This window comes from Onychostoma macrolepis, chromosome 13 (assembly GCF_012432095.1).
Source record: "Onychostoma macrolepis isolate SWU-2019 chromosome 13, ASM1243209v1, whole genome shotgun sequence".
Classification (NCBI taxonomy): domain Eukaryota; kingdom Metazoa; phylum Chordata; class Actinopteri; order Cypriniformes; family Cyprinidae; genus Onychostoma; species Onychostoma macrolepis.
In genome coordinates, this window is record NC_081167.1 from 23455273 (window position 1) to 23478236 (window position 22964).

The following is a 22964-nucleotide window of genomic DNA, read 5'->3' on the forward strand; positions in this document are numbered from 1 at the left end:
CTGACTTCATCCAGTGTTTAGATTTTTGTACTAGAAATGTATGCAAATTAGTGCATATTTCATTAAATAATGCCTCATTTGCATATTTAAACCTAACATTTTAGAAAACTTGTAATACAAAAAATGTTTGCAATTATCAATGTAATCAATCAACTAGGTAAGTAAGGCGATAACTATTAGTAAAAAAAATTACCCTATTCACCTGCAGTGTCTTGCCTTAAATGGTTAAAGACGTTTCAGTTGAATTTAAAGAGTATTGATCAGAGTTGCATGGATAGGCAGCAGAAGCGTTCCGCACGCGGTCCAGAATAACCAGCGTGACCTCTGACACACCAAATGCCTTGAGCTCGAGAGGGGCGTTGCGTGGGGCCCAAAATAGCGCTGGCGCGGGCACGCGTTACAAGTGCGACACAATATAACACACGTCAATATCAATATCAACTATCATACACATACAGTATACAGTTCTACTGCGTGGTATGGCTTTATTTGAGTACCGACAGTACTCTTTTAAAATGAGAGCCTAGGCCTATAAAGTGGTATTAGCCTATGTATATATATATATACATATATATATATTTTTATTTATTTTTTTATTTATTTTTTTTATTTAGGCTATATTATATAGTATTGATCCAACGTTTTGAACTCTCGGAACAAACTTAATAACAACAAAGACAATTAATATATTAAAATAAACATGGTGTTATAACGATTGAATCTGAGTTATGCGTTATTCAATGACCTTAGATCTGTCAAGGTGGGTCTGTTCAGAAGAACTCAAACTCTACTTACATGTTTGGCAAAGTATGAAACTGTCTTTAAATGTCCACTTGCACCAGTGTTGAACGTTTTCCGTCGTCAACTACAATAACCACAAATACAAATCGTTAGGGAGTTCATATTACTGCGTGTATTACAGCGAGTGAAGCTCGTATATTCCCTCCCGTTCCCAGCTGAGCTCACCGGGAGAAGCGACCGGGCGGCGGAGTGAAACCCGACGCGCCCGCGGGGGTCTCTAATTATAACGACCACTCAGGGCAGCGCGCGGACCTACAGGAGTAGGCTATAGCAGACAAACCAGTAAATTAACCCCCTCTGTCGATCAATAACCGCACGGTGCGAATTATGAGGGTTTTTGTGCTGGTCACCCACCAACGCTTTAGCAAAGAAGGAAGTCAAAACAGGGTTCATGATCTTAGTAAGTTTAAAACAAGTAGCATAGGCTATATAGGCTACTATAGGTCAGTATTGATCAATGTTAAAATGCATGACCATGACTCACATTAATGTAGGCCTAGGTAAAATTTCGCAGGAAAATGCGTTAATTTTCGATTGTCCATATTGCAAGTCACTTTCCATTTGAACGCGGATTCCTATAGGCTAAATTCATTCGCCCGTAAAATTTCGCAGAGCAATGGTAAATTGTGATCGCACCTCGATGAGTCGGTAAAGCATTATAGATTATATATATATATATCACTTTATTATAAAATTACATATGACAAATAGGCACACAATATACACACAATACACAAAATATCGTACAGTGGTGGCTAAAATTATTAGAACAGTATTTTCACCAGCTAAAAAATGGTTTTAAGTCAGTTATTTCTATCTTTTGTTGTAGTGTGTCAGTATGGAAATATCAGCTTACATTTCCAAACATTCATTTCGCCATTAATTGTAACAATCCATTGAGATTTTTGTTTGCACAAGGAGTCTGACAACAGCCAGAGCTTCACACAGAGATCTGATCTCACCATCAACCACTCTGTCTGGAATCACATGAAGAAACAGAGCAAACTAAGACAGACTAAATCCAGAAGAACTGTGGCAACATTTCCAAAATGCTTCAAGAAACCTACCTGCACAGCTACAGTAGGCCTACTGTTAAAAATTTTAGGCACTTTTGTAAAACTGCTGTAAAATGAGTTTGCTGTCAAAATAATGTCGTAAATGGATTTTCTTTGTCAATTAACTGCTATTAACTAAATTAAATTAACATACGGTGTGACCATCCTTTGCATTTAAAGCAGCTTTTGCCGTATAGGTGGGTCAGGAGATGTTGCCACAGTTCTTCTGGAATAGCTGACTTAAAACCACGTTTTAGCTGGGGAAAATACTAGTGTTCTAATAATTTTGTAAACCACTGTATGTTTTTAAAATGTCTTTTAGATCATTGTTTTCCTAACAAAGCAAGCGGCGCCAAATTAGGCCTACAATTTACGCGAAAAAATTGCAGGTCGCGCTTATCTTAATCTTAATTTTACAATTACACGTATATGTTTATATTTATTAATAAATCATACGAAGCCTATAGTGAGTAGAGGTTACTGACGCAGAACTAAAGGGAAATGTGTGAGTCTATGTGAGTCAAATTATTTGTTATTAGATCATGTGAAGTTTACCAAAACCTTCCCAAATTGACCACTGGGCGTCACTGTGGCATAATTTTAGAAAAATTAGTTTGACGTTACTTGAAGATGGTCTCAGTTTATTTAACGCACACAAAAACACTACTTGTTTACTCGAAATAATACTTTGTACAAATATAGCTAATAGGTATAATATGTGTTTTACCAGCGGTTTTGTTTCTGTTCTACTATTGTTTTCTACACCAAATGAAAACAGTTTTTAAAGCTGTTTGGAATTATTAATCGAATTTCCCCTAGTGGCCTCGTGCAGATCAGTCCTATTCTTCAGTCTTTGGCAGCATATATGCCTGTTTGTCATTCATGAAATCCAAACACATTCAATGCCATTTTTTTTTTTTCTAATTTGAGAAAACAAGAATAAAGAATGTAATAAAGAAAATTATTTTCAATGGAAATCAAGTCAGCAAAATTGTCATCCTGCCCCCTCATGTGTCAATTATATCAGACCTTTCTGGAAAATCACTTCTTAGATTATACCACCATGTTGTCATGGAAAATATCTGACTAATCTCTAACTGTTTGGAGCCTGACGTCTCATTTAACCTGTCCTGACACCTCCTGGAGCAGGACTAACCACAGCCCACAAGATGGATGGATGAATAAATGAATACATGGATCAGAGGATAAATGTGTTTCCCATTCTCTTCCATGTGGATGACTCCGAACAAAAGGAGGTTCTTTCCTCTTCATTAAGTTAATGGATGTACGGCTGATGTACCTGAATGGCAGGTAAGACATGCACAGATTTCAGAGCCTGAGGGGCTGGATCAATCTCCACACACATGGACTCACCGCCTCCTTCCCTGTTTGTCTTTGGTCTTATGTGACATCTCTTTATTACTGCTGGATGCAGTTGGCTCTACAGAGACAGCCCCGTGTGTTTTAGGTGGAGTTGGCAGTCCCGTTTCTAATAAATTACAGATTTGTGCAAGTTCAGTGTCAGAGGAACTTCAGGAGAGGTGATATCAGGACTGGAAGTGAGATTTCTCGCTGATTCTGGAGAGTTTAGCTGTGCTGCCTTTGCCATCCAGGTATCTTTGACCTTGCTGAAACTAAGACAGATTTATGTTTTAATAATTATTTTTAATTATTAATGGCTGTTATTTTGTAAACAGATCCACAGTCACTGGAATCAGCAATGGCTCCTCTGAGGTCTGGAGCACAGGGGTGAGAAATTTAAATAGTCCTTTTTACAGCTCTTTATGGAAATTATATTATGGTATATCTTAGTTATCATAGTTTAAAAATGTAATTTTTATGATTTATTTTCAAGGGTAAAACAGAAAAACAAAAATGAAAAAATACATAAACTTCCAAATTTTGCGTTTTGTAAGATTTTTTTCAATCAATTTGTTCAATCAAGTTTACAACTAAATTGTGAAATCTTATTACAATGTAAAATAATTTTCCTACTTTAATATATTTTAAAATGCAATTTACGGTATTTCCTGTGATGCCAAAGCTGAATTTTTCCGTGTTGAAAACATAAAACTTAATGTTTTTCTTTGCAAACTGATACTTTTTGATCTTTGATGAACAGAATGTTCAAAATAACAATTTATTTGAATTTTTTTTTGTTGTTGTTGTTGTAAAGATTATAACTGTCTTTAAAGTCACTTTGATCAATATAATGCAACCTTGCTGAATCAAAGTGCAAAAAAAAAAAAACCTCTATTGGTTGCTAGTGTACATGCTTGGAATTATACGAATTTTACTAAACAATTTTAATGTGACTTTAAACAGCTCTGTTTTCATGGATCATTACAAATCAAATTATACACTTATGTTAATCATAAAAGTAATTGCTTGATTTTTTGCAACCTACAGAGCATTTAACACTTGCGGCCTCATCATGAACTCTTATTCTTTCTGTATGTGTGGTAGACTGTCTCCTGTAACTCTGTGCTGTTTGACACTGGCTGTTTGGCTGTGTTGTGGCGCTCATACTGAGGCTTCTGTGCTCAACCTGAAGCGTTTCATCGGCTGTGCAGTCAGAGAATTTACCTTTCTGGCCCGTAAGCCGGGATGCAGTGGGCTGCACATCACCACTGATGCCTGCTGGGGACGCTGTGAGACCTGGGAAGTAAGACTGATATTATTAGTCTGTGACAAACATATACTCGCATAAAAAGAGAGAAGAGCTTTTACAGCACACCTGCAATGTGATCAATACTTAATCAAAATGATATATATTAAAAAAATAAAAAGTGTATGTGATAATACTTTATTACAAGAAATTGGAATTATTTAACAGGGTTTTATAATTCTCTAATATATAAAATTAAACCTCAGATACTATATATTACATAGTAGCTTAAATCATAGAGAAGGTGATTTTGCTTTTATACAAACTGAAGCAGCAAAAAAGGTTTGACTATTTCACAAAAATGCAAAGATATTATGTTAGTTTGTATTTATTTTGCAAAATAATTTGCATTTGTATTATTGATTGTGTTTGTAAGGTTGGATTGTGTTTTAATTTTACACATAGAGCAGTTGAAAGCACTTTGGGAACAGAACTCACTTTGACCCAAATAATCATTTTCCAGAAAAAACAAACAAAAAAAAAAAAAAAACTATTTGAACAGCTTTTCCTTTAGTGCTCTTAAGAGAGAGGCGGAGAACCTCTTGGGCTGATTGCTAGAAATTAAAGGAAAAAAATAACAGAAAATAGAGAAAAATGGTTGAGATATTGCAGTCAGACCGGGCTTTTTTCCTGTTGTTTTGGATTGTTTTATAATGGATTTTTGTGCAATTTTTTGGTTCATGACGATTTTCTGCAAAATATGTTTTACATACATTATTATTTACTGCTCTTAATTCTTTATAAGAGCATATCTGAAGGAAAGTGACTATTTACTTTGCCTAAAAAACTAAAGAAATCAACTACTTTTATTACTCAGAAATATAACTAAATCATCCTCACTACATTAGGTCGTTCAGTTTTAAGAGTCAGATCAGGATAATATTCATTTTTGAAGAAAAAAGTGCCTTCAGGGACAAATTTCACTTCCAGTGAATGTTATTTGGGTTGCAACAGACATTTGAGACATTATTTAACATGTTTAATTAAAGAGTCTACAGTATATTATTAAATATTTAACTTTAAAGGCGCTTTTAAGTCTATCTAAAAAAAAATAAATCAGTAGCCCAGATGAAAAGTCCTCAATATGACATCCGTCTGACACACACACACTCTTCTCTTCACCTGTCAATCACTGCAGAAGCCAGTCCTGGACCCGCCCTTCATCGAGACGCACCAGCGCGTGTGCACTTATAACGAAACTCGATTGGAGACGGTGCAGCTGCCGAACTGCTCAGCAGACGTGGACCCATCCTACACCTACCCCGTGGCCCTGCGGTGTGACTGTGGGGTTTGTCTTACTAGCACCACTGAATGCATCACTTCGGTCTGATATGCTGGAGAAACCTGCCTCCACTTAAAACACCAGAGCATGTGCACTGCAGGAATAAAATGAATCAAAAATCTATGTTTCATGTCTATGTACATGTAGGAGAGATTTTACCTTCAAATGGTGACTGTATGTTACTTTCTCATCTTCTTTGCTCTTTCCTCCTCCTTTTTTTCCTGAAAAGAGCAAAACTGAATAAAACTGCAAACAACACACCTGTGGTCTTCTGTCATAACCTGAAAAAAAATCTTGTCGCTACAGGGCATAAGCCATTAAATTATGTAACATTTTGTGTTCTATCCTTCTTTTAATTGAGACAGGAAAAACTTGTACAAATCCCCATGCAGTAGCATTTAAAAATTGTATTAAACGGTTCAAAAGTGACAGTAAGGACATTTATAATGTTACTAAATATATCTATTACAAATTAATTGTTCTTTTGAACTTTATATTTATCAAAGACTTCCTAAAAAATTTAGCACGATTTGCATTAAAATATTAGCAAAGCTAACATTGACAATAACAATAAATGTTTCTTGAGCAAAACCATAAGCTAATTAGAATGATTTCTGAAAGATCATGTGACACTAAAGACTGCAGTAATGGCTGCTAAAAAATAAACTTTGCTATCACAGGAATGAACCACGTTTTAAAATATATTCAATTTAAAAACAGTTATTTTAATTGTCATAATATTTAACAAAATTACTCTTTTTACTGTTTTTTTTTTTTTTTTTTTTTAAATAAATAAATGCAGCTTTGGTGAGCTTAAGAGATTCTTTCATTAAAAAAATAAATAAAAATCTTACAAACCCCAAACTTTGAACAGAATGGTATTTCCATATTAAATAATCATACAGTAGATAAAGAAGGTGATTTAAAAAAATACTGTATAATGGCCACAGTGCGTGACGGGTTGTTTTTTTCTTATTTGTCAGATTTGTTGTGTGTTTGTTTTGTAGACAGTAGAGGCAAAAGTCCTGTGACTATGACACATGTCCATATGTGTGATAAAGAAATCATTAGGGGGTCCAACCACCTGCTCAATGCTGCTCTCATCTCAATCCCTGACTCATAATGTAATGCCATTTATAGTCATATATTTACCACCTGCTCTTGACTTTCCATCTCAGGCCAACCAGACACACTTGTTCTCCATTTAAACTTTAGTGTATTTACTTTACATTTGCTGATCACACACACACATATGAGAATGACAATGTATAATTTTCTCAGAGACCTGCAGCACTGAAGACTCATTTTTCTGAATGCTGCGTTACTGAGTTCACATGGCCCAGCGTGATAAATTATTTAAAACCTCACTAATGTGAAAATGAGGAAACATTCCCCTCTCCTATTCTGGCATTGTATTGAGTGGCAGATGCACAGGATTATTACCGTTTCCATTATAAACCTGAACACAGTGTGTAACCTCAGAGGTCAAATTCAGCAGATTCTGCACTGGAAATTACATTTAGGGCCAACAGTTTAATATAGTTTCATTAAGTTCCACAATAACAAATGTGTGCAGAAGACTTTCATTGATTTTGTGTGGTGTGGTGTTTTGTTCACAAGAAAAGGACAAAAATGTTGTCTATCATTGCGACAAAGATGTACTTAAATTAAGGGCAGCCATTGTTTGTAAAAAAATAAAATAAAATAAAATAAATAAAAAAAAAGTTATTTTGACATTACTTCTCAAAATACCGCAGACTATAGCTCAAATCATTTTTTTAAATAAATCTGCTAAGCATAATTAAAAAAAAAAAATCTTTGTAAAGGATCATGCGACACCGAAGACTGGAGTAATGGCTGCTGAAAATTCAGTTTAAGAATAATTTTCCTTTTAAAATAAGCACTTCTTTTTTTTTTTTTTTTTTGAGCAAATAAATGCAGCTTTGGTGAGCATAAGACACGTTTTAAAAAGAATGTTTTAAAAATGTAATCAACCCCAAACTTTGGAATGTAAGTGTGTAAATTATCTTAAAAACCAGTAGTAAATGTTGAGGTAAATGTGGTGGTTTCTTCACAAGAGTGGGACACAAATTCAGATCACTTCAATGAGACGCTAAAACCAAATTCTTCATTTTGAGTCATGCAATATAAAGTGATTTTAAATTGCACAAGATAGTATTTTTTCCCCATTTTCAGCTCCTTGGCAAAAACCGTGTGTGAGGGGGCCTCCAAAAAAGGCTAACGCCTTAGGGCCATAACCTATCCTTGCTTTTGATCAACGTTGTTCCCAGAGATTTTGCTGCTACGGTAATGTTGGCATGTACGATATTCCCCAGCATTCCCAGAAATGTCAAACCTCCCCCAATGCTGCCTTTGTCCCAGATTAATTGCCAAAATTACCCTTCTGTCAAATCACTTCCATTCAATTAACTGTCAGCTAAACAAACTAAATCTGGCCCTACTCATGGACAAGACAGGCTTTCAAACAACTCCAGGCGACAGGTACAGATCCAACCAAATGAGCTTCTAAATATAAGCAAGAGAGAAGATTATGAGAAGCACTGTACAGTCGTCTTACACAACACTGTCTCTCACCTTTATGTTCATTAATTTTCTGTCTTTTTAAATACTATTATTTATATCTGCACTATTTCAAGGTCACTAAATAAGTAAATCATAATGTAAATGTGTGTGACGACCAAACCTTATCGCTGGACAATGATTCTGAACTCTATACATCCCATGCTTATAAATTTTTTGAAGAGCAGCAATTTTATGATTATGTTCCTATACTGCAATACTTAACATTTTAAGGCTAACACATATCAGTTTCAATACACATTTTTTCAAAACGCAAAGAGATTGACAGCGTGACAAGGGAAGGAGAGTTAGGCCATGTGATCTTGTAATATTAGTTTGCATTCAGCCGCATTGCTACAGAGGATTGTCTGATATCTAGACAACCTGATCAATAAGAATCTGATAATTCTCATTCATCGTAACTGCAATATATAGAGATTTCAGAATGGATGTCAATGCTGAAAGATGCTTTTGAGCAGCAGAATGGTAGTTACTGTATTTTCCAGTAGTGGCTAACTATGCTAACTAGCAAAACCCTTTCTCCTGATTAAATGTGTCTAATGATCTGTAGAAAAACAGCTCTTTAAGACCTTGAGACCAAGCAAAACTGGGACTATTTAGTACACAGAAGGCAGACCTCATGTTATATTCAATACAGCACAGTCTTTGGTTTTACATTCACAAACACACATCACTACTGAAATGGGCTTGTATCTGTGAAACAATATTTATGTGTGTGAGTATGCAAAAGAATATAAAAGCACAAAACTGATATTTTAAAACCAGACCAATCCCAGATCTTTAGCAAGCTCAGCAAAAAGAGAGACAGAGTGAAAGATAAATGGGTTGTAATAACACAATCTTGAGGGCTTGATGCCAAGCTGCAGCACCGCCACCTGAAAATTGACTTCAGCCGAGAGCTTCATCTGTCTTTCTTTTGTAGAGAACAGGATAAAACCAGCAGGACCGTAATACAGAGAGCTGCACTCTTAACCTGTGCAGGTACATTTAAGTCTCTGCTACCTGGAAACAGAGGGAGGGAACATTAAAACATGATTATGATTAAAATGATTAAAAGAAATAAATGAAAAATTTTAAATATACAAAAAATGTATGTGCATATCCAGACGTGATCCTTCAGAATCATTCTAATATGCTTAATATTTTTGTGGAAATATTTTCACAATCATTTTTTTAGGATTCTTTAATAAATAGAAATTTTATAAAGTTGTACAGTAAGTAAATAGAATGTTTTAAAACAGAAATTTCTTGTAACAATGTAAAAGTCACTTTTAATACATTTTATGGTAGTACTCTCTTTTACAGTCCTGTTACTCATGTACATACTATGTACTTATTTTAGTAATTACAATTACTAGGTAATCTACATCTAAACCTAACCCTACCCCATGTAGTTACCATGTAGTACCAGTACTTTATTAGGTAGGTACACTATAAGTACACTGTAAGTTCATGTACTGTAAAATAAAGTGCAACCCATTTTATGCATCCATAAAATACTTAATTTTATTAAAAAATTAAATTTACAGGCCCCAAAATATATGTGTGTGTACACTGTACATAGTAGCTTTTTAAGTGACCCTCAGAAGAAATATACACAAAAATACCTTGAAAAGTATACAATCCTTAAGAACCTTTTCAGATTTGGTTTTTACTGTCATTGTGGTGTCCTGATCTGCAGAGTGATCTTGTTTTGCTGAAGAGAAGATCAGGTTAAGTATCCCAGATGTGTTTCGGTCATGTGCCTTCCAGTCCTCATATAAAGGGACTTTGTTTTGAGAGCTAAAAATATCATTTATAATGTTATCTTGCATATGAGAACAAAACGTTGCAGTTTACTCTTACAATTATAATTTTTTATTTACCATTTTTTATTAAAGGTTGCATTGATTTACAGTGGTGAAGCTGCATTTCAGGCCCAAAAGCTGCTACTGATGCTATATAAAATAAAACAACCCAATAACATTGAGTGGAACATAAATGAAGGGCATAAAATCCTACACGCTCCAAAATCCTTGTCCCAAAAAAATAAATTAATTAAAAAAACAAAACAAGAAATGAAACCTGAAACATGTAAGTTAAAATGTATAGAAAGACAGACAAAAACAGACCTGTCCAACATTGATAACCAGTGCAGGTTTTTCTTCTTCAGCTTTATCTTAAGACTGATGTTTAGATCCTTTAAGGCAAAGTTTATGAGTGCCTATGAAAGTCATTCATGGATACGTAAATGTTTCAAACACAACACATTCTTCCTCAGTGATCTGTCATGCTACATTTTGTTAAAAACCTGAATGTACATTATGGTGATATCAAGACAATCAACAGTCTCTTTCATTTACACATTGAAAATAAGCATTCTGTGAGAATAAATAGATCTGCATGCAGTTAACTGCATAATATACAAGCATTTAAATATCATTTCAATTGTACAGACGTCATCAGGGTTGTACATTTTTGGCAAGCCAGAACCCAGCTGGACATGCATTATATATACAAACTCACGCTGAAAAAGGGAGAAAAAAAAAGTTCCTGCATTGCTTCAGTGTGCAAAAAGTGCTGATTGAACATTAAAAAGCACTAAAACTAAAAATCCTCTTATTTTTGTATTTCTCAGTACATGCCACTGTACTCTGATGGGGTTAGAGTTCCTGGCAGTTATTTAGATCCAGAAACCAACTCCTGTTCCCATACAGATGTTCAGTTGTCAGCTTTATCCTCAGAAATCAGAAGCTAGAAACCAACCCAAGCTCCTATTTTCGTTCCTGTATAAGCTGCAGATACAGGTGCCAAATTTGGATGCACCAAAGCCCCAGTGATGCTACAAATACTTCATCTCAAATGCTTATTGAATGCAAAGTCTGTTGTCCTATGGCAAACCCTCATCCTTTTCAGAGTCTGGCGTACTGAGTGTGGACACTGGGATGCTGCCTTGTGCTTCGAGTCTGTGCATTTTTGGGGTTGGTTCTTCACTAGGCATGGGCTTTGAAGTCTCTAAAAGCAGTCTGAGAATCTGTCCAACCCGTTCTTCTAAAGCCGCCATCCTTCCGTTCAGAGCTTGGATCTCTGTCCGCAGCTCCAGCCTTGCCTCCTGCAGAGAGGCCTGGAATGAGCTCTCACTACTGGAGTAAAAATCCTGGGCTGGTCCTTCTCCTCCACCAACTCCAGGAACAGGGCTCTGTGGTTCTGAAACCCTATCCAATCTCTGGTCGCTGTATGTCAAGCCACTATCCCAAGAGTCCGTTTTGCGGAGCGAATTCTTCCTGGACGTTCCAACCTCCTCAACACTTTCTATCCGAACTTTGACTTCTGGTGAAATGTGCTCCATGGACACGGCTTTAGCTGCATTGTTCAATCCCTCCTTCCTCTCATCCTCTGGAGGTGAACCAGGGGCAGCCATGTTGTTTTTCAATCTCATCCAGCCACGGGCAGTTCCTGCGGGTTTAGTCCGTGCCGTGTTATTCACTTTGAGTCGATTTGCAACTTGGTCACCGGTGACCACGGCAGGTTTGAGTTCCATGATGTCGCGGTTGTTCTGCTTGACTGAGTCGCCCACTTTAGGGTAGGCCAGGCAGTTCTGGATGGGTGTGATTTGGGAGATGGTGACCACGCTGCTGGTGGACCCGTTCTGAACCGCATGCAGCGAGTTCTGCATGAGGGAGGCGTGAGGTTTCGTCATGCGTATGGGCTGCTGTAGATGCTGCTGATTCTTTGCTAGGTCCAGCTGGGCCGAAGCACCCTGGTTACGGAGCTCTTTCTGCTGTTTAAACTTCTGGAAAAGTTTTCGGACCGGGTGGTCCACAGGAATGGTGAGTGGAACCTCATTCTTTGCACGCTGCCTCTCTTCTTCCTCCTTCTTCACATCGATGATTTTACGAAATATAAACTGGATATGGAGAGAAGAAATACCATCAGGACATGGCATCTATGAGAATTTTGGAATCATCAAAAATGTAATTTACAGTGGAGATAAAAATCAGAGAACAACCTACAAGTTCCTAAATTTCGAGGTCACTGCTTAGAGTCCTATTTTAAGTTATCCAAACAGGAGTAAATGTGCAGTTTTTTAAGCACATTTCATGAGTTTAATATATTCTGAATTGCAGTATAAAGACTTTAAATAAGATATTTGAAAAAGAACGCTGATCAGAATTAGAGAACACTTTATTTGGTGTTAATCTCTGGTGCTAATATCCTTAATTATCTGACAAACTCAATTTAACTGACAGCCAAACTTTCCAGTTTTCACTGACTTTGCAAGATGGTGAGCAATTCTAAAGTGATTGAAACACTCCGAAATCAGGTTGTCCAGATGAAGGCCAATAGCAACCATGGCAAGAGAAGTTGGTCGTTCCAAGTCTGTGATTTCTAGAATATTGCATCTTTACAAGGTCACTTACTCATTCAAGTCCCCCAAAAAGGCTGGTTGTCCACGAAAGACAAATGCACGAGAGGACAGAATAATGCGGAGACTCTCAATAGGCAATCGGTTCAACACTGCAGCTGGAATTGCTGAATTCATTTAAAGCAAGGGCCTGTACATTTCCTATACTAATTTTTGACTGCTGTAACCTTCAGAAATTTTAGTTGTAATCTTTCTTCGTGCAACAATCATTGCTGTTATCTAATTTTGATCACCGTGTTTTGCACGAAATAAAAGGTTTTTGTTGAAGTGTCTTGGTTATTTTGTAAAACACTGTTCTACTAGCAATGGTATAGCCACAGTTAAAATTCCTTCAAATTTTGAATGATGAAGATTAGGTCATTTCAGAAAAAAAAAAATCAATTGTTCATAATTTGTTCTCTAAATTTGATATCCACTGTAAATAAACAGTCCTTTGGTGTAATTTGACCAAATTCCTTGTTTGTAAGACTTTTTATGCATGTAGCTTTTTCTATTATTTAAAAATCATAATCACAAAAATGGTATTAGAAAAGACAAAATGTTTGAATATTCAACATAAAATAGTAACATGAATATAAAAAAAAGCATACCCCAGAATAAAAATTAAACATTTAACATGTAATAACAGGAATTTCAGAATTCCATGGTATTATTGAAAATGTGTACGGTGTTGGGAAAGAAAGATTTAAATTATACATGTTTTATCTTCTTTTCCTCCCACCGTCACACTAAAGCTTCCATTTTTTGTCTAGCCATTTTTTGTCTAGTGTTTGGAGATCAGTCTTAAATTATGCATCTGTTGTTCTCTTCACCCCCTCTTTGCCTTTTTCCTGCCTTTCTCAGATCTCATCTTTTTATCATTATTTCACCACATGAAAACCATCAAGTCCTTCACTGAAACTAATTTGTGGTGATGGATTCATTTAGTTCAGTCGATAATATGAATTTACTTGTGTGCCTTTCTCCCAATTAATGTAAAACACGAACAAGGTTGGACTACAGACAAAAACAGCTCAATTCAATAGCTACTAACAAACCGTTTGAGTAAACATTCCATCCATCCATCCATCTATCCATGGCTAACTTGTCTATTCACACTGAGCTGGGATTATTATTACAAATTATTATAATTTTTTTTATCATCACCCATTTCCCTATTTTTCTAAAGAATCTGTATTGTTTTGAAGAATCCATACAGAGTGTGTTTGACTCTTAAATCTGAACACAAACATACAAAACTGATGGATTAGTTCAGACACTGGAGCTCACAGAAAGAGAACGTCTGTCATTCTCTGTTGCCCTTTTTCTGAAAGTCAGCAAAACAAGAGCTGAACACTGCAACATTCTCTGTTTGAACATTACAACATTTTCTGTCCCACAGAGGCTTCCTCTGACACACAAAGTTCCTGGTATAGCTTAGAGTTATTCACACAAAACCAACAGAAATTATTTAATGAGTTCCAATCACAGAGGGAGCTACGGGTATTTGTGCTGTTTTTTAATAACACAGGGAAATGAAAGCTCATTAGAACCTATTCCTTCTGACCCCTTTCAAAGCATTAATTGCTTGTACGCCTTTTCAACACATCTGCAAGTTTTATGAACAACAAAATAAATTTGATTTCACTAACTGTAGTAAAGCTGGGGATGAACTGGCCATAGGAAGCACAGGGATGCTGGGACTTTTGTCTTATAGGCTTGTCAAAATCAATTTAAACATACAAAGCAAAAACAAAGATTTGAAGAGAGAAAAGGTTCTGATGTCTTCTGGCTGATCCATTTACGCCGATGTTGGGGATTCGGGCACAGAAAACATAGATAACCGCCTAAAGCAGCAAAGTTCTCTAGCCTGTCACTGGACAGTTAGTGACTGGCCCCTGCTTCGACTGGTTTTTCTCTGTCTTTCTTCTTTCCGACCACCATCGCTCCCTGTGCTGTGACAAGAGTCCTCAGAGAAAGGTTAAAATTAAGGCAGAATCTCATTCATGATGTTGTAAGTGGACATTAACCAAGCAATTAGTGCATGAAGAGCATGTGAGTGATTAGGAGAGAGAGGCTCTACGTAACTAAACCTCAAAAACATGAGCACGATTAATACTATGGCTTAAAAGTAAATGCAACCAATAGAAGTAGAGAAGATTTACAGCATATTCTGTAATTCTCAATAAGTAAATGACACTGACTGCTGCAAAAGATGAGATAATGCGCATTATGACATTGTTATCGTGTACCCTCTTGCGGAAAGGACACAATGCAAATTTGTAATATGCATATTCAGATTTGTGAAATGCATATGGTAATATCAGAGAAATTAACATTGCCAGAAGGCATATTATATTATATTACCGCATAAAGAGGTGCATGACTGAAATATCTACATGAAAATCTATAAATGTTTTCACATCAGAAGAAAGAGGCAGAAGAAGAGGCCTTTATAAACTCCAGCCTCAGTCTGAGTCAGAGCCATTATCACATTCTTTACGGATCCGATGCAATGATACGGTTTGAAATTTTCTAATGGACCGACTCACATTCACCTCAAAGGACTTTAGCATCTCACTGTGTCTAAACAAGAGACTGCGTTGGCTGACCTGACTGTCCTTCCCTGAAGAAATATCACACACAGTGCACATCAAAGCAATACACATCACAACTTCATGCTTTTTCTTGGCGTATTAAAGCACTCTGACAACGTCCTTTTAATATTGGAACGGCTATTTTAAGATTCTAGTTCTGATCTCAGAGCGACAGAGTGAAGGATTTGCGCACTGGTGTGTGTTCACCTGCAACTGTTAACAGAATAAGAGAACGAGAGATAAAAAAAACACAGCTGTTATGACGCATGTGAGTGCTGAGGTCAGTGGAGCAATTAAAATACTCTCGCAACCATAAGACAGACATCATATATCCATTATACCAATATCTATCAGATTGTCTACCTCTGTAAACATGTTTAAAAGACGTATCTGCTTAATGAGGCCTTCATAAGGACTACTGGTTTGGATTAGATGCATTTAAATGTAGTTTATTTTTTATTTTATTTTTCTCTTGCTTTATTTCAGTATCTCTTTCTTTGTATTTTTTTTTTAAATTGTACAGCACTTTGGAACATTCTGTGATTTTAAGGTAAATAAATTGCGATTTGATTACTCCAGTCGGTGATTTAGTTCTCAAGAAACATTTCTAATTATGCTGAAAACAGTTTTTACTACTTTATTTTTTTTTTCCAAAATTGTAATGCACTACCATTCAAAGTTTGGTGTTAGTGGTTTACTTATTTAAAATAATAATAATAAATTTATTCAGCAAGGAATAAATGTAATAAATTGCTTCATTTTAAATGGTTTTAAAATAATTTATAAAAGTTTATAATGTTACAAATTATTTTCATTTCAAATAAATACTGTTCTTTTGAACTTCCTATTCATCAAAGAATCCTTAAAAAAATCTAGCATTGTTTCCACTAAAACATTAAGCAGCAAAAACTGTTTTCAACCGGTTCTGATAATAAGAACCATTATTGATATTTAAACACCAATAATAACTGAGCACCAAATAAACATATTAGAATGATTTCTGAAGGATCATGTGACTGACAACTGAAGTAATGGCTGCTGAAAATAAATAAATAAATATATATATATATATATATATATATATATATATATATATATATATATATATATATATATATATATATATATATATATATATATATATATATATATATATATATATATATATATATATATATATATATATATATATATATATATATATATATATATATATATATATATATATATATATATATATATATATATATATATATATTTTTTTTTTTTTTTTTTCAATTATTAATATAATAATATCTATATTATTTTACCTTACTGTATCTTTGTTAAAAAATGCATTGGTGAGCATAAGAAATAAACATTGAAAAAAAACACACACACACATACAGTATATACATTATACATGCATACATACAGGACATTGAAACACACACACACAGTATATATACTGTATACACATAGAGAGAGAGAGGCACATCTATGGTTATTCTGAACATGTCACTTGTCAGTCCTTTCCAATTTGAATGTTTATTATGTGTGTGAAGCATTGAAGTTTGAGTGACTTAAAATGACACAGAAGCCTGTTAGCAACACAATTGCATAACATAACTTGGACATACACACACACACACATAAACTGCCATCCCACAGTGGGGAAGCGGCTTCTCTCTGACGAGAGGTAATTGGCTCAAAATGTGTCCACAACGTTTACTGCTGAGAATCACTGACAAATGCTTCAGACCCTCTTACTGTCATTACAGTTCGGAGGAAACCAGGTGTGCTCACACACACATAACTCCTCCTCATTATATACTAATAGACAATATAACCCCATCTTAAAATGTAAGAATCCCCACACAGGTGGAGAAATAAATTAAATTCCCTTGACATTACGGCAGCAAAAATACCACACACACAAGCTTTCAGATTTACAGCTGCCACATCACTCCAAGTCCCTTTCACGCATTATTGCCAGCAAGTGAAAAAAGCAGGGCTGCTCCGTTCCTCCGTCAATCTCTCACTCTCTAGAATGTTCTGGAAGCACTCGAGAGAGAAGCCATTATTCCAAAAGAGGAAATCGGCAGGGGAGTCTCACCTCCTTGCCTGGGGACCTGTGTGTGTGTGTGTGTGTGTGTGTGGGTGGGTAGGGAGGTCGCTGTGTGTATCCATGATTAGATAAGACTGATTTTTTTTTTTCCTTGGTAAGAGCTCTTGGGGACCATCTGCCTGAGGGGAGCGAATTGGAGCATTTCATCTTTATCTGTTTGTTTTGTGTGTGTGTAACTTTCTATCCGTTTTCTACATATTTATCATATAAAGTGTCTGAACTTGTATTTGTGTATCTCTGTTCTCTCCCGAGCCCTGACACTACAGAGAATAAACTTAAAAACATCACTAATTAGACCACTAAATGGAGATCAAGACAGGACTGAGAGGGAAAACAAATGAGAGAGAGAGAGAGAGAGAGAGAGAGAGAGAGAGCGTCTTGGGGGTAATTCACTTAAAATGAATGGCACCAGTTGCTAGCGTTGTTTATGTGCATGTGCTGTCCACAACGTTAAGCACCTGATTCACTAAAGGAATTGCAATCAGGTAATGGTGCAAATGTAAAAAATTATATTATATTATAAATAATAAATGAATAAAAATATATTATATGTAAATTAATTTTATTATTATTTTATATATTATATAATTATTTCATAACGGTAACTTTTCATTGACAATACAAAGTGGTCTGGTTAAACTTATAAAACCACATGATTTTTAAAGCAATGCATATACAGTCATGAGTTATATTATAATTTATTTTTATTATATTATAAAAGGAAGTATGTAAAATTATTAACTTGTATTAGAATCAGCTAAACAAACCAACAATCAAACATTAATATTAGATTTATTATTATTGTTTAACAGTAACTTATGGCACACTGGACATATGCCTGGTTAAATCTCCTGGTTCTCCATCATTTGATGCAATGGTCAACAGAAAATGGACAAACATCTAAATGAAATGTTCTTTTTTTCTGTAGGCAAGCATTGGCAAGCAAATGTTTTGTGAACAAGGAACAATCTATAATAAGCATAATTTTCATAAAAAGGAGGCATGTTTGCTCTGAAATGAAAGACAATGATGTGATTGTACCTAGAGCACAGAGCTATGTTAGTGCATTGAATGCCTCGTAAACCCGTTTTGCAGTTGGTTAGTAAAGTTACCTCTTAATGATAATTTATCTATGAACATTTATTTTATTCTATTTTTATACTGTGTATTATTAATATTATTTTCATTAATACCTTAGTTCTTTTCACTGTTTTGATGCCTTGTACAAAAAAAGAGAAACAACAACAACAACAAAAATAAATATATTGAAAAAGAGTCTCAAGGTCAAGATGTGCCACCTTAGACTGGTCTCATATGGTTTCTTAGTTCCTCTTTTTTTCTTGGAGAGTACAACCTATTTCTACTGAATGAATCCTTCCGTTACTTGAGAAAAAGCACTAACTGCACCACTCTACAAAGAAATGTAATAATAAAAAATTAATGAAAAAATAAAATTGTGAAAAAATCCAATGCATCTTATGATCAAGATCACAAAAACATAAGAGTGCGGGTGCAATATCTGAAGTGCGTGGATGTGCGCGGATGCCGCTTAGAGGGAGCACTGCCTCTCTCTTTTTCTCTCTAAATATCTTTTCTCATTTCTTTCTTTCAGTCCTACCCTGTTGCCATCACTGTACCGTAACCAAACCTCGCTCCCCTCTCACACACACACTGAGGGAGAGTGTGTCAGTCTCAGCGGGTGATTAGGTGACACATTAGGGCTGTTTAGGTAATCCAGCCTGTCACCTGCAGCCACACACATGCATCTGATGCAGCCATGCACTCAAACAGACTGATGAGATCCAATCTTCTGTTCAATTTACTGCTTAAAGAAAATAATTCTAAACCTGTCCGAATCTTTTTGCCTGAGAAAACATCTGACTCCCGGTGGAAATAACACACCCTTTACGCAAATCTGCAGTTGCTGGTACCCAGAGTTTCTACCAAGATGCCACAGTTGTAGTCACTTCTACAATAAGACATATGAAGCAGGAAACCACGTGATCTTTGAGGCTATGTGCAGTAATTTTATTCATATAAAATGATGGTTTATAATTGTTAATTTACATGTAATAGAAATTATTAAAAAATTCATTGTTATAATTAAATTAATTATTATTTATTATAAAATTATTAACTTAGTAGTTAACTTAGTAGTAGTCATATAATATATGAGATAGTAATGCCACTTATGAAAATTTGATGTGGTTTGGCAGTAGTACTGTAGTACTTTAGGCAAACAAGCAGTCTCAGAATTTGGAGGTTAGTGGCAGACACACTCTTATTCTGGGTCACATCATTAATTTAAAAGCCTTCTGGTGGAAGTGTGTCTGTGTGTAGTGTGTCTGCCTGAAGGCCCACAAGCTGTCTTAACTTGATTGATAAACCAGAAAACACACACACACACACACGGGTCAGCCATCAAATACAACATATGTGCGAGAATATTCCTCAAACCTTCTAAAAACCATTAAATAATCATCTCACACCTCTGCCCTGCACACACATAATCAACAACACAGACTAATTTTGTGTATGACTCTTTCTTTCTTTCTCCAGTGTGATTTCATCCCTCCCTCTCTCTCTCTGTCCTCCATTAGATGGCAGATACATGCTTGAAATCTAAATCTTTCATTCTGTTGAAACCCTCAGGCTCCCTCGACAGAGACACTAAACACGACCGGTCTTTCATTTAACCACAGAAGAGATCCGAATTCATAAGCTGCCGTTTTGTTTCCCTATCATATATACTATAAGGATAAATTGCTGTTAAATTATGAGAATTATTCATTTTTCACTAACAATTAAAAACTTTTGGCCTAACTGTTGAGTCACGGCAATCATGAAGGTTCAAATCTGACTCACGATCCTGATTCCACACCATTCCCTTAATTTTCTGTTTTCTACAATATTTAATATTAATACAGTAGTTAAGACTAGGAATAACAATCCGAAACAACCAAAAATATCTTGAAACTGATATTACTGCAGTCAACAATAAGGCAGAGTAAATAAGGCGCCACCTCCAGAAAATCACACGATCTTTGAGGCTATATATACAGCACACAGCCAAGAGTGCTTCTGGCAATATTATTAATGTAAAACAATGACTGAAAATTATTCACTTGTAAAATGTAAATGTGTACCTTGAATGCAGTATAAGTTGCTTTAGATAAAAGCATCTGCCAAATGCATAATAAATAAATGAATTAAGGCACAAATACTCCTGATCGTATTCCACTCTATTGCCTTAATTTTCTGTCCTCTATTTAATATTAATACAATGGCAAAAAGACTAAGAATAGCACTCAAAAAATCTTGAGACTGTTTAAAACAGTGCTGCTGTGAATTTTTCGTTTTGCTTCAGCATTGATGTAAGACTATTTGACAGGTTAAAAGCAGGCAGGGAACAATCAGGGTGGAAAAAGGGAATAACATTAAGAAAAGAGGGAGGGAGAGAGAGAGAAGAGAGAGAGAAAGTGATAAACAGGAGAAGTATGTATGAGAGGAGCTTTTGCTTTGTGTTTTGATTTATTCATATCTGACCATTAACCTAGAAACACTGTTGTTTGTAGGTTTGAATGTGTGTGTTTTTTGTGAATGTGTGTGTTTTTTGTGACTGTGTGAGGGAATGAGTGTGTGAGGCTTAGTAATTGTTTAGAAAAGAGCAAGAGAGAGAAAATATGGAGGGAAGAAGTAAACAATAAGCTTCAAGTCAAATCCAAGGCTGGTGATAAAGGAAGCGAGTAGAGATGAAGACTGTGTAACAATGAGAAGTCAACTAGAAGGATAACAATTGAACAGTGGGGGGAGAGGACTGAACATGAGAAAAGAAAGAGGAAGAAACAGAGAGAAAATCTTCGCTCCATATCAACCTGATCTCATGATAGTGCGTATAAATAATACACCAAATAAAAATGAAAACTCTTGGTATTTATAAGCAAAAATGGACTTTGCGGGCTCGCACCAACATACTGTTTTTTTTTCTTTCTCCACGGACTTCCCCTCTTTCACACTACTGACCCAGTTCTACGCATAATCCCCCTGACGGCCATGACACATCTTTATACTCTGTACTGTATCCAATGCGATTAGGGGAATTGATGACAATTGTGGCTTATATCCAATCAGAGCTCTGAGAGCTTAAAGGTTAGTTAACCTAAAAAAAAAATAATAAAATAAAAAAGTCATTTATTCTCCCTTATGTTGTACCAAACCTTTATAATTTCTCTTCTTTACATATGAAGAGATATTTTCAATATATTCTAGTTCAAAGTACTTTTATGATAACCTTTATAGCGCTTTTTTCCCCTAGTAAATATACCCATAGACTTTCAAAGTATGAAAACAGCAGCTTAGACACCCATAAAACAAATAGTCATAGAGGTTTTGAACAACATGAAGGTGAGTTAATTACAAGAATTTTCTTTTTTCTTTTTTTTTGGGTGAACGTTAAATATAGGAACTGAGGATTTTAAAAACATCACTTTAAAGTACATTCTTAGCATGTCACTTAAAGGAATAGCTCACCCAAAAATTGTAATTCTGTCATAATTTACTCACCCTCGTCTTTACAAACCCATAAGACTTGGAATATAATCTTTAAAACATAAATTAAGATATTTTTTAATGAAACCTGATGTAACCTTTATGACCTTTTTGGATCTTCTAAGGAAAAGAAACCAGGTTTTATTAAAAATATCTTAATTTGTGTTTTGAAGAATAACCAAAGTCTTATGGGTTTGGAACAACAAGTGGGTGAGTAAATGACAATTTTCATTTCTGGGTGAACTGTCCTTTTAATATATCCAACATATCATAATTCTAATAATCATAATTCCTCTCTGGATAATTAAGTCTTTTAAACACGCTTACTGCTTTAATTAGTATCACAGAGCAGCTTAAAAGAACATAATAATCAAGGTGTCAAATCATCAGCTATTAAATCCATTTAACACTGTAACACGTGATCAGAGAAAATCATAAAGAGCCTGCAAACAAACAAGGGAAAGCATGAGATTTCAACAAGATGAAAAAAAGTCATTTGACTGAATAAAGCTGAACTCAGACAAACAAAGAGACACTGAAAAATCCCAGCAGACACAATGAGAGAGAGATACATAACATAAGAGAGGTGTGCAGGCTAATGTGTCTCACCCTCTTGCGTAGGTTGCAGGTGAGAATGAGGTTTCGGGAGAAGGAGTTGGCAAACGCTGTGTAGAAGTCCAACACTTTCAGCAAGGCTTCTCTCTTTATGATGTGAAGATCACAGTATGTTAACGCCCGAACGTTAGCGCATGAGTGGGCCAAAGTTGTCTCTTTCCAAAACACATCACCAAACACGTCCCCTTTACCTGAGAGGGAAAGAACAAAAATACCAGAGAATATACAAGAGAAGATTAGAAAGATATTTAACAGAGCAGAGATTTAGTGTGAGACTAGACTGCTTTAATTAGTGTCAATCAAATG

General features: G+C 35.4%; 3 protein-coding genes across 15 annotated transcripts in view; 1 reads left to right on the forward strand and 2 right to left on the reverse strand.

Moving 5' to 3' along the window:
* The window catches only part of syne2b (spectrin repeat containing, nuclear envelope 2b), a 109597-nt gene extending 108644 nt beyond the window's left edge, over positions 1–953 (reverse strand). For all 11 annotated transcript variants that reach the window (XM_058795762.1, XM_058795764.1, XM_058795769.1 and 8 more), the window contains exon 1: positions 796–953. The gene's annotated coding sequence lies outside the window, so the exon portion shown is untranslated. The remainder of the gene's footprint in view (positions 1–795) is intronic.
* A 111-nt stretch (positions 954–1064) lies between these two features.
* Positions 1065–6052, forward strand: gphb5 (glycoprotein hormone subunit beta 5). Of its 2 annotated transcripts, XM_058796362.1 has the most exons (6): positions 1065–1083; positions 3006–3167; positions 3292–3469; positions 3554–3605; positions 4323–4521; positions 5663–6052. In XM_058796362.1, the coding sequence occupies exons 4-6, from the start codon at positions 3577–3579 to the stop codon at positions 5852–5854; spliced, it is 420 nt and encodes a 139-aa protein (XP_058652345.1). In that variant the 5' UTR covers positions 1065–1083; positions 3006–3167; positions 3292–3469; positions 3554–3576; the 3' UTR covers positions 5855–6052. The 2 variants fall into 2 exon arrangements, with proteins under 2 accessions (XP_058652345.1, XP_058652344.1); XM_058796361.1 differs by lacking the exon at positions 1065–1083 and having other exon boundaries at positions 2016–3167.
* A 3864-nt stretch (positions 6053–9916) lies between these two features.
* The window catches only part of kcnh5b (potassium voltage-gated channel, subfamily H (eag-related), member 5b), a 36752-nt gene continuing 23704 nt past the window's right edge, over positions 9917–22964 (reverse strand). For both annotated transcript variants that reach the window (XM_058794734.1, XM_058794735.1), the window contains 2 exons: positions 22653–22849; positions 9917–12293 (listed from right to left, as the gene is read on the reverse strand). In XM_058794734.1, coding sequence (XP_058650717.1) covers positions 11277–12293; positions 22653–22849 — 1214 coding nt within the window. In that variant the 3' untranslated portion in view covers positions 9917–11276. The remainder of the gene's footprint in view (positions 12294–22652; positions 22850–22964) is intronic.